This window comes from Chinchilla lanigera, unplaced genomic scaffold (assembly GCF_000276665.1).
Source record: "Chinchilla lanigera isolate Chin_1 unplaced genomic scaffold, ChiLan1.0 scaffold00105, whole genome shotgun sequence".
NCBI classification, from domain to species: domain Eukaryota; kingdom Metazoa; phylum Chordata; class Mammalia; order Rodentia; family Chinchillidae; genus Chinchilla; species Chinchilla lanigera.
Genome location: NW_004955506.1, coordinates 4379739 through 4394232, shown reverse-complemented (window position 1 = coordinate 4394232; position 14494 = coordinate 4379739). Strand labels below are relative to the sequence as shown.

The 14494-nt window shown below is 54.1% G+C and overlaps 2 protein-coding genes across 3 annotated transcripts; one reads left to right on the top strand and one right to left on the bottom strand.

The window, feature by feature from the left end:
* Window positions 1–757: 757 nt before the first annotated feature.
* Window positions 758–2646, top strand: Syngr2 (synaptogyrin 2; the record flags this gene model as incomplete). The annotated part of the gene is given in 3 exon segments (XM_013505966.1): window positions 758–995; window positions 1359–1498; window positions 1602–2646. Coding segments are annotated over 3 exon segments (576 nt in total), but the record flags the coding sequence as incomplete, so codon positions are not given.
* An 857-nt stretch (window positions 2647–3503) lies between these two features.
* On the bottom strand, window positions 3504–14403 carry Tk1 (thymidine kinase 1, soluble). Of its 2 annotated transcripts, XM_005407382.2 has the most exons (7): window positions 14205–14403; window positions 14095–14126; window positions 13188–13298; window positions 10493–10586; window positions 5148–5237; window positions 4695–4814; window positions 3504–4592 (listed from the first exon to the last, which is right to left on the bottom strand). In XM_005407382.2, exons 1-7 carry the CDS (start codon window positions 14268–14270, stop codon window positions 4410–4412), a joined length of 696 nt encoding a protein of 231 aa, XP_005407439.1. In that variant the 5' UTR covers window positions 14271–14403; the 3' UTR covers window positions 3504–4409. The 2 variants fall into 2 exon arrangements, with proteins under 2 accessions (XP_005407439.1, XP_005407440.1); XM_005407383.2 differs by lacking the exon at window positions 14095–14126 and having other exon boundaries at window positions 14205–14294.
* Window positions 14404–14494: the final 91 nt, after the last annotated feature.

Below are 14494 nucleotides of genomic sequence, written 5' to 3'. Positions count from 1 at the left end.
GGAGTCCCCCTGGGATTTCCAGTCAGTCCCCGACCACCCTTCCCTGAGCCCCCAGCCCTGTCTGCCCTGTGGTCAGGCCGTCTGCAGCCCCTGGTGTGGTCAGGACCCGCTGTGGGGCAGCAGGGAGACTGGAGCTCCCTGGGAAGGGAGGGACCAGGATGCCAGGGAAGCCGGAAGTCCTGGTAGGGAGGAAGCTGGCAGGACTGGGGAGTCCAGCCTGGACCAGGGAGGAGCTAGGGGGGCCAGAGCTGCTGCTGGGAGCGGGAGGGACACTAGCCCCCGGGGCCCTCGGCATGGCCTTCCAGAGTGGGGGTGCCCTTTACCAGGGTGTTTGGAAGAGGGTGGCCAAGTAGAGGTGGGTGGCTCCCGAACCAGGAGATGAGGTGGGGAGGCGGCAGGACACACACTTTGTAGCCTGTATTGTTTAAAACTCAAAGTGGGGGTGGGCAGATGGCCCTGTGTCCCCATCTCGAGTCTAAAAAAAAAGAGGTGACGCTGCAGACAGGCATCTTGGCAGGGGGACTCCCCTCCCAGGAATTCCCCAGCCAGCCCCCACCTTCCCCAGCCCAGGAATCCCCGGCAGGGCCCTTGTGGTGGGAGACTGTGGTCTGGTGATGCCGTTAGCCCTCCCCAGGCAATTCAGAGGGAAGCAGCAGTGGAACAAGCGGATGTCCGCACACCCTGCCAAGGCCCCTTCTGGACGTGGCCCACAGAGATGGCCGGGTGGCACCCACTCCCCAGCATCCTCCTGTTTTAGGTCTTTGCCTTGATCGTGTTCTCCTGCATCTTCGGTGAGGGCTACAGCAACACACCTGAATCTCAACAGTTGTACTGTGTATTCAACCACAACGAGGACGCCTGCAGATATGGCTGCGCCATTGGGGTGCTGGCCTTTCTGGCTTCAAGCTTCTTCTTCGTAGTGGACATCTATTTCCCCCAGATCAGCAACGCCACTGACCGCAAGTACCTGGTCATTGGTGACCTGCTTTTCTCAGGTATCCGCCTGCAGTGCCTCTGTCCTAACCCTAAGGACAGGCAGCAGAGCCAGAGGCATGTTAGGGGCCCCTGATTAAAGCCCTTGTGCCCGAGGTGGGCAGGGTCACCAGCCCCAATGAGCAGATAAACTTTACCTGTGTCCCATCCACCCTGGGCTGGGATGTAGGCTTTTGGAGCATCTGCTGAAAGCCACTGGTGTGCGGCATGAGGCAGATCCCTCCTGGCTGGGCACCCCCACTAGTCCTCACCTCTGCTTCTGAAGTTCACACATCCCTTGGATTCTGGGAGATCCTTGTCCTACTGGATCCCTGGAAAGCCCCTGTCCTTCCCTGGAGCCAACCCCTCCCCCATCCTCTCCCCAGCTCTCTGGACCTTCCTGTGGTTTGTTGGTTTCTGCTTCCTTACCAACCAGTGGGCAGCCACCAGGCCTGAGCACGTGCTGGTGGGAGCTGACTCAGCCCGGGCAGCCATCACCTTCAGCTTCTTCTCCATCTTCTCCTGGGTGAGTAGGCTGGGGCTGGGGTTCAGTGGCCGTGTACTTAAGCACAGTGATGAACCCTTTGCTCAGCATCCTGTGCCCTGCCCAAACTCACATCTCCCTGCAGGGCACACTGGCCTCCCTGGCCTACCAGCGCTACAAGGCTGGAGTGGACGCCTTCCTCCAGAACTATGTGGACCCCACCCCAGACCCCAACACAGCCTACGCCTCCTACCCCAGCGCGTCGGTGGACAACTACCAGCAGCCGCCCTTCACCCAGAACACAGATGTCACTGAGGGCTACCAGCCGCCCCCTGTGTACTGAACGGCACTGCAGGGCAGGGGAGGATGCCTTGTTCCCCAGGGCCTCCCCTTGAGGTCCCATGGAGCTGCAGCCCCTCTCCTGTCCCTGCTGACCGCCCAGAGAACCCCAGCCTTCCTGTGCCCAGTAGCACACAAGTGCCTGCTCCCAAAGGCGCCTCAGTCACCCACTCTTTGAGGGCATTTTTGAGGAAAGGTTAGCTAGATGTTTTCTCGTTGCTTTTTTTCTTCCCCCTTGGTGCTGGGGATGGAACCTAGGGCCTCACACACGCTAGGCAGGTGCTCTGCCACTGAGCTGCGCCCCCAGCCCCACGTTGCCTGGAATAGCCAGGTGCAGACAGGGGCCCACAATGTGCTGTCCTGACAAGCGCCTTAGTGTCGCCTTCACAAGGACAGCCAGTTAGCTGGGCTTTCTGCCAAAGATGGGGTCAGGGCCCCACACCTGGTTCTTTTTGGTGCTGGGCTGGGGCTCCCACCTCCTCACTCAGGTTTGCCACCTCCACCTCAGTGCCTTCAGCCCTGACGCCGTGCCCTGCTCGGCCTGGGCTTGGGCTATGTCCTCCGAGGGTCACCACTCTGTGCCAATCACTTCCAGGCTGGCTCCCTGACAGGGATGGTGCCTACCTGGGGGGCCGGTGGCACTTTCTTCTTGCTCCCTCCCTGGTAGCAGGGAAGGACTTTGCCTGATGTAATACCCAGCTTTATGTAAATATTCTGCCACCTTGGTTACCAAGTGTTGGGGAGAGCCACAGCCCCCAGACTGAATGTATTGGAAAGCCTTGGGGGTGATGCCCCTTGCCCTTGGATTGTTAGAATGGTTTGGAGATGGAATAAATGTTTTTCTCAGTTTCCACTGTCCTGGGTTGGACTTCAGCCTAGAGATGGCAGGTAGAATTCCTCAGGTGCACTCTTGGGGGGCTGTCCATGGGACCACATTGTGAAATTTTGATGTGGCATCCCCCTTCCCCCACCCTCAACCACCATCCTAAAATAGCCACTGTACTCAGCTTGTAAACAAGACAGGTTTTTCTGGCCTGCTTTGCTGGGTCAGGCTGCTGCCTTCCTACTGTTGAGAGGGTGGGGGGAACCCGGGAGCTGCCTTTCTGAAGACCCCTCCCTGTAACCCTTTCCATGCATGGCAGGCATGGGAAAGGTAGAGAGGGGTGGGTCTGGATCCTCCGTTTCCTTCCAGGTCAGTGCTCAAAGTACCTGGGAACCCCGTCCTAGGACAGGGCCTCTGAAGCAACCCCCAGCTTCTTTTGTGTAACTGTCTGGAGCTGTTAAAAGCCCCAAGAGTTTCAAAATCCCAGGCACACATGAACAAGTCCCTCCCAGTAGCTCCTGTGAGCTCCAAGCTTCACCAAACTGCCAGCAAGTGGGGACACAGCAAAGGGTAAAGAGGATGGGCCACCCAGAATATTGACCCTTATGCACCAGGCATGCAAGCATGGTGTGGACCGGGGCACAGGCCTCACCCTTGCACCCCCCCTGTGAACCAGGCCTCCAAGACAGCAGCTCCAGGCCTCTTGGGGGCGCAGCTGAGCTCACTCCTTGGGCCCCAGACTGTCCAGTGTCAGCTTCACAAACAACTTGACTTCCTGGCCCCTGCGGGCAACACCACCACCACCAGGGGCTTCCCAGCCTGGGGCCCAAGCTTCTTCATTTACCCGTTTTCATCCCTAAAACCAGACAAAAAGGCAGGCAACTGTTCTCGTAGGACATGGCCCTCAGTCTTTTCTCATAAATAGGCTTGGGTCAGAAGGACACGAGTTCTAGCATGAGATCTGGATGAAACCCCCACTCGTCCTGTGAGAGCAGCGTACAAGACCCAAAGCACCAGGCAGAAGTGAAATGAGGGCCAGGCATATAGCTGTGTGGCACAGTGCCTGCCTGGCAAATGTGGGGTCCTGAGTTCAATTCCTGGTACCACCTTTTTAAAAAAAAGTGAAATGTGGCTTTACCAGCTACTGACATCCAACAATGGCCATTAACATCAAGACACTGCAGCAAGAGGCAGGGCCCAGAGCCACAGAGCACCTTCCTCTTTTTTTTTTTTTTCTGGCACCAGGAATCAAACTCAGGACCTTGTGCTTGTCAGGCAGGCGCTTGTGCCGCTGAGCTACATCATCGGCCCCACCTTCCTCTTTTAAGAGGCCCGTTCCCAGCAGCCATGCTGCGGTGTGGTGCCTGAAAGATGACATTTTTCTGGAGAAACCACCGCTGCTTGAGCTAGAGCATAGGAAGGGATTTCAGTCCAAAGGGCAGCAGGGGACACGGGACCAGATGTCCTCAGAGTGGACAACAGGGCCCTCTGTGCAAGGCGGGGCTCTGGGGCGCTGGCACAGACATCCCAGGGAGAACAGAAACTCGGCAGTGAAAGCCACAAAGGAGGAAGCAGCCGGCAGCACCAGTGTCACAATAGCGTGTGGCTGTGCCGCGGCCTGGAGGAGACGGTGTGGACCCCAAACCAGCAGGTCTGGCTGGGGTGGAGACTGAGGCCCGTGGGCTGGCGAGGAGGGAGGACCTTTCTCACTGGGCACAGTTCTGGCTGCTCTACAGGGCCTCGCGGGGCAGCAGGACAGGGGCAGGAGGCTCCCCTGTGGCCCCAGGGTCCTCAGATGCCAGGGCCACACTGTAGCACCTGGTGAGGGGCGAAGAGCTTCCTGGCCACCGGGGCCTCTCCCGGCAGCATCGGGCAGTTCTCCTTGTCCAGCCCAGCATTCTGGACCGAGGACTTCTTGAAGTAGCAGAGGCGACACACGGAGTGGTACTTGTCTGCTCCACCAATCACCTCGACCTGGCAGCCGGGAGGGAAGAAAGGTCCGCAGGGTGTAAGGGGAGCCCCCGGAGGCAGAGCCACACCTGTCCACCCACCCCAAGGAGCAGCAGGTGGCTCTACCTCCTTCTCCAGGCCCAGCCTCTTGGTGTAGGCGGCTTCGCGGAAGCACTCCATGCACACAGCGGTCAGCTTCACCACGCTTTCCGCCAGGGGCACCAGGTTCAGGATGCTGCCAAAAGCCTGCGGGCACAGGAAGACACAGGTGCGCTCGGATGCTGGGCCGTGCTGTTTGACACCTTTGATCCAGGAGCACTGAAGAGGAACTTTCACCTTGACCTTGCCCTCCCTGGCCGCACACCCTGCTCTGTCCTCCACGTTCAAAGCATCTGCTGACAGCAGATGGCATCCAGACAGGACAGACCCAGGAGTCTGAGCTCAGGCAGTGCCCTCCTTTGCAGCTGAGCTTTGGCCATCACAAGAGTGCTGTGTGGTGGCAGAGAAGGGGCACACTGGCCTGTGTCCAACCAGGCCCCTTCCTCCTCCTGATCCACCCCCAGGGACCAGGCGCCTCACCTTCCTCTGAAAGGTCCCGTCCAGGGCCGCCACAATCACTGTCTTCCCGGTGTTGGCCATGGCCTCGCAGAACTCCACAATGTCAGGGAACTGAAAGAGGGGCCGGGTGGGGGGAGAGTGAGCTGCTGGCCCAAGCAGCAGCTTTCTGGAGCCTCAGAGAGCTGGCCTGACTCATTCGACAGTGCAGATCTGTGTGGAGCTTGAGAACAAGGCGACTTGTGTGCCCCTGAGACTCCCCAAACCTGGGGACTGGGGTCCACCCACAGGCCCTCCCAGCCCACCACTGCCCAGACCCTTCTGATGGCACAGCCGTGTGCTGTCCCACCAGGCAGGGGGCAACTACTATAAGCCAGGGAGAGAGGCCTAGATCCTTCCTTCAAGGGCCTGCCCACAGCTTGATCTTGGACCTAGAGCCTCCACAGCAATAAGGTCCTGTTGCTTATGGCCCCATCTGCAGTGCTGTTAGGACAGCCCTGGGAGCTCAAGGCAGGGTCCGACTAAAGTAGAACTGAGCTGGTTGCTGGGGTGCACACCTCTAATTTTGTCTGCTTGGGAGGCTAAAGAAATAGGATGGCACGTTTGGGGCCTGCTCAAGCAACTTAGTGAGATTTGTCCCTAAATAAAATTCCATAAAGAGCTGGGGCCGTAGCTCAGTGGTAGACTGCTTACCTGGTGTGTGCAAGGCCCTGGGTTTAATTCCCAGCACAGCCTAAACAAACAAACAAATAAATGGAACTTCAAGGACCTCAGGGCTTTCTCAGTAGATAAGTCACTGCAGTGTGGGATTCATGCATGCAGAAAAGGCAGCAAGGAGCCCACTGATAGTGACAAGTCTGCCTACTGGAGCTCATCAGCTGTTTCTGCACCTCCCAAGCACCTGAAGTCAGGCCTGCCCAGAACTCAAGATCTTCCTGTCTCAACCTTCCTAAGTGCTGGGATTACAGGCAGGTGCCACGTTCTTCCCAGCCTCTGCTGAACAAGTTAGTCTTAAAGGGATGGAGGGAACTCAAAGGCAAGATTAGGAAGCCTGGGAATGGACTGTCACCTTTTTCAGAACCTTGCTAAGCGCTGGCCAGCTCATGCAGTGGCCAGAATGAATACTGGCTCTGCCCAGGGGAGGCCTCTGCTTCCTGCCATTCAAGGCCCCATGGCAAAGGTGAGGATGTGACAAAGTGAGGCAACAAATTCCCAGTGGTGAGAGACGAAGTCAAATGCCACAAATAAAATTCAAACAAATGAGGAAGAGATGTTCACAGCAGGATCAGGGACACCAACTATTAAAAAGAAGAAAGAAGGGAGGGGGAAGGAAGGAAAGGTGGAAACCCCAGAGAGGTGGCTTACAAGAGGAAAAAGAGCCGGGTGTGGTGGCGCCCCCCTGTAATCCCAGCACTTGGGAGGCTGAGGCAGGAGGATCACTGTGAGTTCAAGACCAGCCTGGGCTACAAAGTGAGCTCAAGGCCAATCTGAACTGCACAGCGAGACCCTGTCTCAAAAAGACAAAAACAAAAAAACAAAACAAAAAACGTACATTCTTGATCAGGCACACTCAAGATGGGTGGGCAAACATGTGCTGCAGGGGTTCAGAATCCACCCTCCGTTTATTTGCTTTGCCTGGTAGATTCCTTCTGTTGGGGTTCCTGGGGTTGTAGCCCTTGTTATCTCTTTCTAGAATGTCCTTCAAAATATTTTGGAGTGTTGGTTTGGTGGTCATAAATTTCCTCGGATGTTCTTTGTCATGAAAGTATCATTTCTCTAGCAATTTTGAAAGATAGTTTTACAGGGTGCATCGATCTGAGTTAAAGGTTGTTTTCCTTTAGAGCTTGAAATACTTCACTCCAAGCTCTCTTTGACTTGAGGGTTTGTGCTGAGAAGTCAGCTGTGGTTCTAATGGGATTTCCTTTATAGGTGATTTTTTTTTTTTTTCCCTAACAGCTTTTAAGATTCTATTCTTGCCAGGTGTGGTGGCACACACCTGCAATCCCAGCACTTGGGAGGCTGAGGCAAGAGGATCGTTTCGAGTTCCAGACCAGCCTGGGCTACAAAGTGAGCTCAAAGCCAGCCTGAACTGCATAGCGAGACCCTGTCTCAAAAAGACAAGAAAAAAAAAAAAAAGATTCTATTCTTGTGTTGAATTTCTGGAATATTGACTATGATATACCTGGCTATGTATTCAAATTTTTTCTCTACCAGAGTTCTCTGCTATGACATCTGTGAACAGTTCTTTTATACTATTTGTGCTATCCATTTGCACTATCTCCTGCTTTTTTATTTACTCCAATCAATCTTAAGTTATTCTTTGCATCACCTAGCAGTTGCTGTATTGATTTCTCATGGCCTTTTGATATTTTTAAGAAATATTTCTTTTCATGATCTTTAACTGCAAGCCTGTCTTCTATATCTGAGATCCTGTCCTCACATTGGCTTAATCTGCTGTGAATATTTTCAATGGAATTTTTATTCTCCTGGATATCTGCTTGAATCTGCTTGATGGATTCCACTTCTTTCCTCTGCTGAGCATGCATGGCTTCCATAATTTTCTCAAGTTCCTCTTTTTTTGGTCTGTATCTCCTCTAGAGTCACTAAGCATGGTTTTCATTGTGGACACCATCGCTGCTGTTATCTGAGAAATTATTTCTGATTTGATTTTTTCTAGAGTGTCATTCAATTGCTTTGTTGTTACCACTTCAGAGAGGCCGGGTGAGTGGCTTTCAGATTGTCCCACCTCACTGCCCCTTGGGTTTGCCGTTGGTGACCTGAACGCCTGGGGTGGCACCTTGTCTGAGTGTCTTCTCATTTTCTTTTCTTTTTTTAGTTTAATTCCTGGGGTGATGTCTATAAATTGCCTATGGTGGGTTGCTTTATTGCTAGTATTTAGAACCCTTAGAATATGACTACTTCTAGTTATCTTTCAGGTATAGCTGGTTTTGGGGTTTTGAGTCCGTTGCAAGATGCTATCTCTTCAGTTTGCTAGGGACGAGAAGTTGTTGCCTGTTTGGCCCAGCTGTTGGTTCTTTGGCACTGTGCACAGTATTTTTTGTGACCCTTAGTCTCAGTCTTGGAATACCAGGAAGAATAGCTGTTTAGAACAATTATGTCACTTTTGGCTATAATGGCACCAATGACAATAACATAAAAGACAGCCTGGAAAGTCACAAACTGAGGTAACCATTAATTTGCCACCTTTAACTGTATGAACTAGATTTGTGGTTATATAACAAAATTAAAACAAACCAGAAAATTGTACGCAGTGTACAAGTCCTTAATATGTCTATTTTGCCTTCAAGGGTTAAAATTTAAAATGGGTTAGGGAGAAAGTAGAAAAGTGGAACAGATTAGAAGTAAGGCTGGAGGATAAAGGGAGATCATGCTAACCTGGGAAACTGGTGCAGAAGTCTGGAAGGAAAGAGAAGGAAGGGCTGAAAAGAAGAACAGAACAGAACCACAACCACAAAGAGGCTAGAAAGCACACTGACACTCATAAAAACAAGATCAAAAAATGAAGGAGGAAAAAAACACCAGAAAACAAAAGAAAAAACCAAATCAAAACTCCAATGACAAGCCGGGCATAGTGGTGCACGCCTGCAATCCCAGCACTGGGGAGGCTGACACAGGAGGATTGTTGCGAGTTCAAGACCAGCCTGGGCTACATAGTGAGTCTAAGGCCAGCCTGAACTGCATAGCGAGACCCTGTCTCAAAAAGACCAAACAAAACACACAAACAAACTACAACAACAACACAAATGAGAGAGAAAGAGAAAGAAAGTCCACTTCGGGGTTTGTCTCCGCTGTTCGTGGTAGACAATGTGTGGAGACGGAGTCCTGTTAGTGTTGATTTATCCCAGCAAGCCAGCAGTAGCTTTTTGGCAGGGTAGGGCATAATCTCAGTGAGCCTGTACCTTTTGGCGGTCTGCAGCCATCAGTGCACCTTCCTCAGGCCTGAGCCCAGCTGGGAGATGGAGTAGATGGAGTCAGCAGCTACTCTGCGTTCTGAGCTCTGCCAGCCCCTCTCCAAGATGGCTCCCAGCCAATTGTTGTCTTGCACAGGATGCCTGAGCCCTCAGCACTCACTGCCAGCTAGTGCAGTCCTTCACGTCTGCTGCGTCTCTCTGTGGAGGCCTCTGGGTTGCCAGTGCGTGTGTCCGCAGGTGTGAACTGCTCCTCTTGCACAGTGCGTCCAGTCTCAGGGAGAAGGCGCCACCAGCTACCTGCTTCTTTACTGAAGTTTCTCTCTTCACTCTCTCGATGGGCTTCAGATTGTGCCTCAGATCCTTCCAGGCTGTAGGGGACTCACTTCCCTCCTTGTCTTCCCACTTCGCTATATTCCAGCGTCTGGACGCAACTCTCAGAAAGGCTCTTTCTCTGCTGCTCACCACTCCGCCATCTTGCGACCCCTCTCTGGGGTTCAGAATCCAGCATGACAACTGGCAGCCTGGCATCCAACTCAAAGGGAGACACCCCACATGTGGAGGTGGGGGGCAGTCTTCCTCTCTGTAGGAATGTTCAGGAGCCATGACTTGCAGTGGGTGAGGACCGAGCCAGCAGGTTTTGCACTGGGAGTCAGGGTGAGCAGAGATTGCTAACCACTTACAAAGAACCGCTCAACAAACTTCCTCCTCAGGGTATGGGACCAAGTGCAGTTAGGGGATCATGCTCAAATTCCAGCCAGCAGATCAGCAGAGGTGACTATCTGACTTCCAGCATGAAAACCCCACACTGGGGAGTTCTGCAGGGTCTTTCTCCTTCCACTGTCTAGATGGGAGCCACCCAGGGGTCTGGATCCCCATCACCCAGGGCCACCCAAAGAGGGAGGATGGCAAGTCTTGTGGGTGGGAACTATATGAAAAACAAATTTCAGTAGTGCAATATACTTGAATCACCACAGTGTGTACCTTGAATAAATACATCCCATCCTTATATGCATGCAGTGGGGGCTGAACCTGAGGACACTCTATCACTGAGCTATATCCCTTATTTTATTTTGAGACAGGGTCTAAATTGTCTAGGCTGATTAAACACTTCCTGCCTTAGTTCCCCTGTGTGATGGGATTACAGGTACACACCACCACACTTGGCTTAAGTAAAGTTTTTAAAAAATGTGTGGTCTTAAGTTCCCGGAATTGGAGGTATGCTTATTATAGCAGCTCTCCTTACCCTGCTCAGCCCCAGTGGATTGGAGGTGCCCTGACCTTAAAGCTACAGAGCCGGCCACAGATACTAGTTTAGGCGCCTTAACCTTGATATTTTACTAAAATATCAGAGATAGAGTTAATAATGTGCAAACCAACAGGAGGAAGGGGGACAGAGAGGGAGCCCCCAGGAAGCGATACCACGACAAGTCAACTCACAAACTGCCCCTCGTCGATGCCTATGACAGCCACACCCAGGGCTTCCTGGGTCGTGTCCCGGAGCAGGCAGGCTGGCAGCGCCTCCATAGTGTTCCTGAGAAAGGAATGCCAGAGCATGAGCGAGGCTGGGGAGACCAAGCCCCCAGAGCAGGCCAGAGGGGCGAGGTTCTGCCGCTGCTGCAGCCACCCCCTCCTGGCACAGCAGCCTGCAGCGTGGCCCAGCACAGCTGTGGGAAGTCAGCATCTGTGGGGAGAATAAAGGCCCAGGGGCAGAAAAGCAGTTATTTGACACTTTGCTTTTTGTTTTTGGTGGTACTGAGGATTGAACGCAGGGCCTAATTTATCTTGAGACATGATTGTCCTAGGTTGTGAACTGCCCAGGCTGGATTTGAACTTGTGATTCTCCCACCTCAGCCTCCCACAGTGCTGAATTACAGGCATGAGCTACCACACCCTGCTCACTTGACTCTTTGGACTAGAAATTAGCAATGTCTGATACGAAGTTCAATATAGATTCAAAGCTCTTCTAGCCATCAGTGCAGTGGGTGGGGACAGACAAGGCCAGCTCTTCTTTTGGTGCCTGCTGTCAATCCAGGGTTTTGGGCATTCCAGGCAAATGCCCCACCACTGAGCTACAGCTCCACCCCAAGACTGAATTCTTCATGGTGCCCAGGACCCAAGATACTCTTAAGGACTGATAAAATGTTTCCATCTTTTTTTTCGTTGTCCCCCCCCCTCCCCCGTACCGGGAATGGAACTCACGACCTCGTGCTTGCCAGGCAAGTGCTATGCCACTGAGCTAAATCCCCAGCCCTGTTTCCATCTCTTTTAAAACTCAAATGAAAAAATAAACAAACTCAGTCTGGATTATTATACTTCTCTTTCTATCAATGCTATCAGAGAACACAGTTTAAAGTTTAAAGGGAGCCTGAGGTGAAGCTCAGTGGTACAATGCCCTGGGTTTGTTTCTTAGCAGAAAACAAAAGAAAAGGCTCACAATGAAGGAGGCAGCAGTGTCTGTGCACCAGGAAAGCCAAAATATGGCTCTGGGCGGCCCATGAGCCCCACCTCTGAGACTAGGACAGCCAGGCTCCAGCAGGGAGAGCAAGGACCTGGAATTTCCTCCAAGTAGGCACCCCCAGCAGATTAAAGGATTTCTCCAAGATCACAAGGCTATTTTTGGGCAGAGCCAGGAGGCAACTGGTCTGATTCCAGCCTTGAGTGAGGACATGCTGTGATCCTAGAGGAGGGATCCCACCCAGCAGAGGCGGAAAGTAAGAGGGATGGTTGGGAATGGTCCAGGCCCACTAGATGACACTCTGGACCCCACCTGATCCCCACAGCCAGGACTTTTTCTGGACAGAAATGCTGTGCTGTGTCCTCTGCCTTTTTAAATAGTTTTTATGTTTCCACAATGTTATTTTCTTCGCATTTCTGCCTAATCTTAAGAACTAAACTTCACAGAGAGTAGTTTCCTGGAAGACTCGACAGTTTGTCACCGTATGATAATGATCCTCGAGATCCGAGGAGAACATGAAACATTTACACACTTTAAATTCCCTCGCCAAATACGGAAGACCAGTGGGAGGACAGGCAGAGAGCCAGCCGTGGCTCCGGCGTCTCCAGAGCTTTGTCAGTGCCACCAGTGTGAGAGACTTGTGACCCGTGCAGAACTCTTCAGGTCACTCTAGAAGTTCACCCTGTAACCACTGTACAATGTCACTTCTCCTCCACCGCCCCCTGGGTGCTCAGCCCATCCGTGCAGAGGACAGCAGGGAGGTGAACTTGGAGACTGGAACTGTCTCAGATGCTTAACCATGATGTGTGGCCTGACTCCCTGCACATACTCCACTCCACCTGCTTTCCACCTTTTTTGTTTGTTTTCCGGTACCGGGAATCAAACTCAGGACCTTGCGCTTGCCAGGCAGGCGCTGTGCCGCTCAGCTAAATCCCCAGCCCCCTCCACCTGCTTTCCAGGTTCACAAACTCCCCAGCCCCCACCCCGGGCCGCGCGCTGCCGAGCAGCAGTTCTGTCTCTGGGCAGCTGACAGCAGCATGTCTGTGTCACAGAGGCAAGTCCAGAGGACAGAGGATACTGCCTGGACTCAGCGTGCCAGCACTAAATCTGCCGCCACGGAACTGAATTTAACTCCCGCCCAGACGTTTCTGCCGCCCGGAGGTTGCAGGTAGAAATGTCCACAGTGCTCAGGCGGATAAACATAAAACCCAGGATCACAAAGGCTACAAGTTGACGAAGCTAGCTGGGGCAGATGACTAAGAAGTTAAAAATCAGCGGGCAAGCCAAATAACCAGTTCGTAGCCTCTGATGAGTGTGAACTCTAGAGCAAGGTTCCCCAGCCTGGGCAGTCTGGATGCAGGTCTGGAGCCACACCGTTCTAGGCGTGGGGACTCAGGATGCTGCAATCACCCCTGACCGATACTCATTACAGGCCAGGAGCACCCTGACTCCCTCCAGGTTGAAAACTAAAGACGCCTCCAGAACTTGTCAAATGGCCTCGGGGTACAAGTCCCTTCCCGCTCCTGTTGAGAACCACCACACAAGAGCTACCTTGCTAGGCCTGGATTTGAAGCAGTCAGGGCCAGGAATGCGAATTACCAACCAGACCCACTAAACAGCTCCGCGTCCCGGGCCTTGCGATTTTCCAAGGGACAGGACGCGAGGGGCAGGACTGACCTGTCGTGTGTGGAGAAGCTGCTGCTGTAGCGCGTGTCTTTGGCGTACTTAATGACCAGGCACTTGTATTGGGCGATCTGGAAGCGGCGTACCCGCCTCATCAGCTCCGTGCTGCGAGGGACAGGATGAGTGAGGCCGGCTCACAGGGCGGGCGGCCACCGCCCTCTAGTGGTGGGCAGCCGGAACCCCTCCCACCCCCCCACGGAACGCGAAGAGCAGCGACAGAGCGCTGCGGGAGAAAAGGGCGGGCTGAGCTGTGCCCGGCTGAGCATCCCCTGCGGCCTGTAGTCAGCGCTCGCCGCGGGGCCAAGAACCTTGTCTAGCGGCCCCGCATCGAGCTGACGTGCAGGAGTCTCGGGGACGAGGGGGAGAAGGTGGGCAGAGGCTGGCCGCATTTCCAGGGCTGCTAGGTTTTTCCGGATTAACCCGAAAAGCCTGTTTCTGGGCCCCAACGCCCGACCCTGAGCTTCCTGCTCCGAGCAAAGGGTTGGGGCCGGAGTGTCGGTCGGGGGCCTTTACTCCATCTGTCCCGGGAAAGGCCCCTCACCGGGGGAACGGTGGCCAGGGCTGCACGGCTTCAGGGAACTCCGGAGGGGGACGGAAGTAGGTTCCGGGCCACACAAGGAAGGAGCCACGGGGCAGTATCCCGACACTGGCTGGCTCACACTGGATACACCCAGGCGCCCTTTCTGAGGATTTTTTTTGGGGGGGGGGGCGGCTAGGCTGCAGCCGGCTCTGTCCAGCTGCGGGAAGGGGCGAGCCCCAAGGGGGCGCGCGCAGCTTCCTTCAAGACTGGGTTCCTGGGAGGAGAGGAACGCGGGGCGGGAAAGCGCGGGCGGGGCGGGTGCCCCGGGTGGGACATCCGGGAAGACACGGGGGAGCACAGGGGTCCCCGGAGAGGCATTACCTTTTCCCTGAGAACATGGGCCCGAGAATCACCTAGGAGAGAAGAAGAGGTCACGGTGGGGGCTCCCCCACCCGGACGCCGGGCACCACCCCGGGCCCCGAGCCCCGCACCTGGATTTGGCCCCGAGTCTTGCTGGGGGAGCCGGGCAGCACCGAGGGCAGGTTGATGCAGCTCATGGTGTCTCCCAAAGGACGCAGCAGCGCCAGGGACTTCTGCGCCTGTCCGCCGCCTGCCGGATTACGCTGTTTCCCGCGCAGTCCCGTTCGAGCACAGCGCGGGGCCAATCGGGAGCCCGCTTCCCCGAGCCAATCAGAGCCTGCAGTCCCACGGAGGATTTTTTTTTTTTTCTTTTCTTTTCTTTTTCTTTTTTAATTTTAGGGTTCTGTTCATGCAGGGTCTC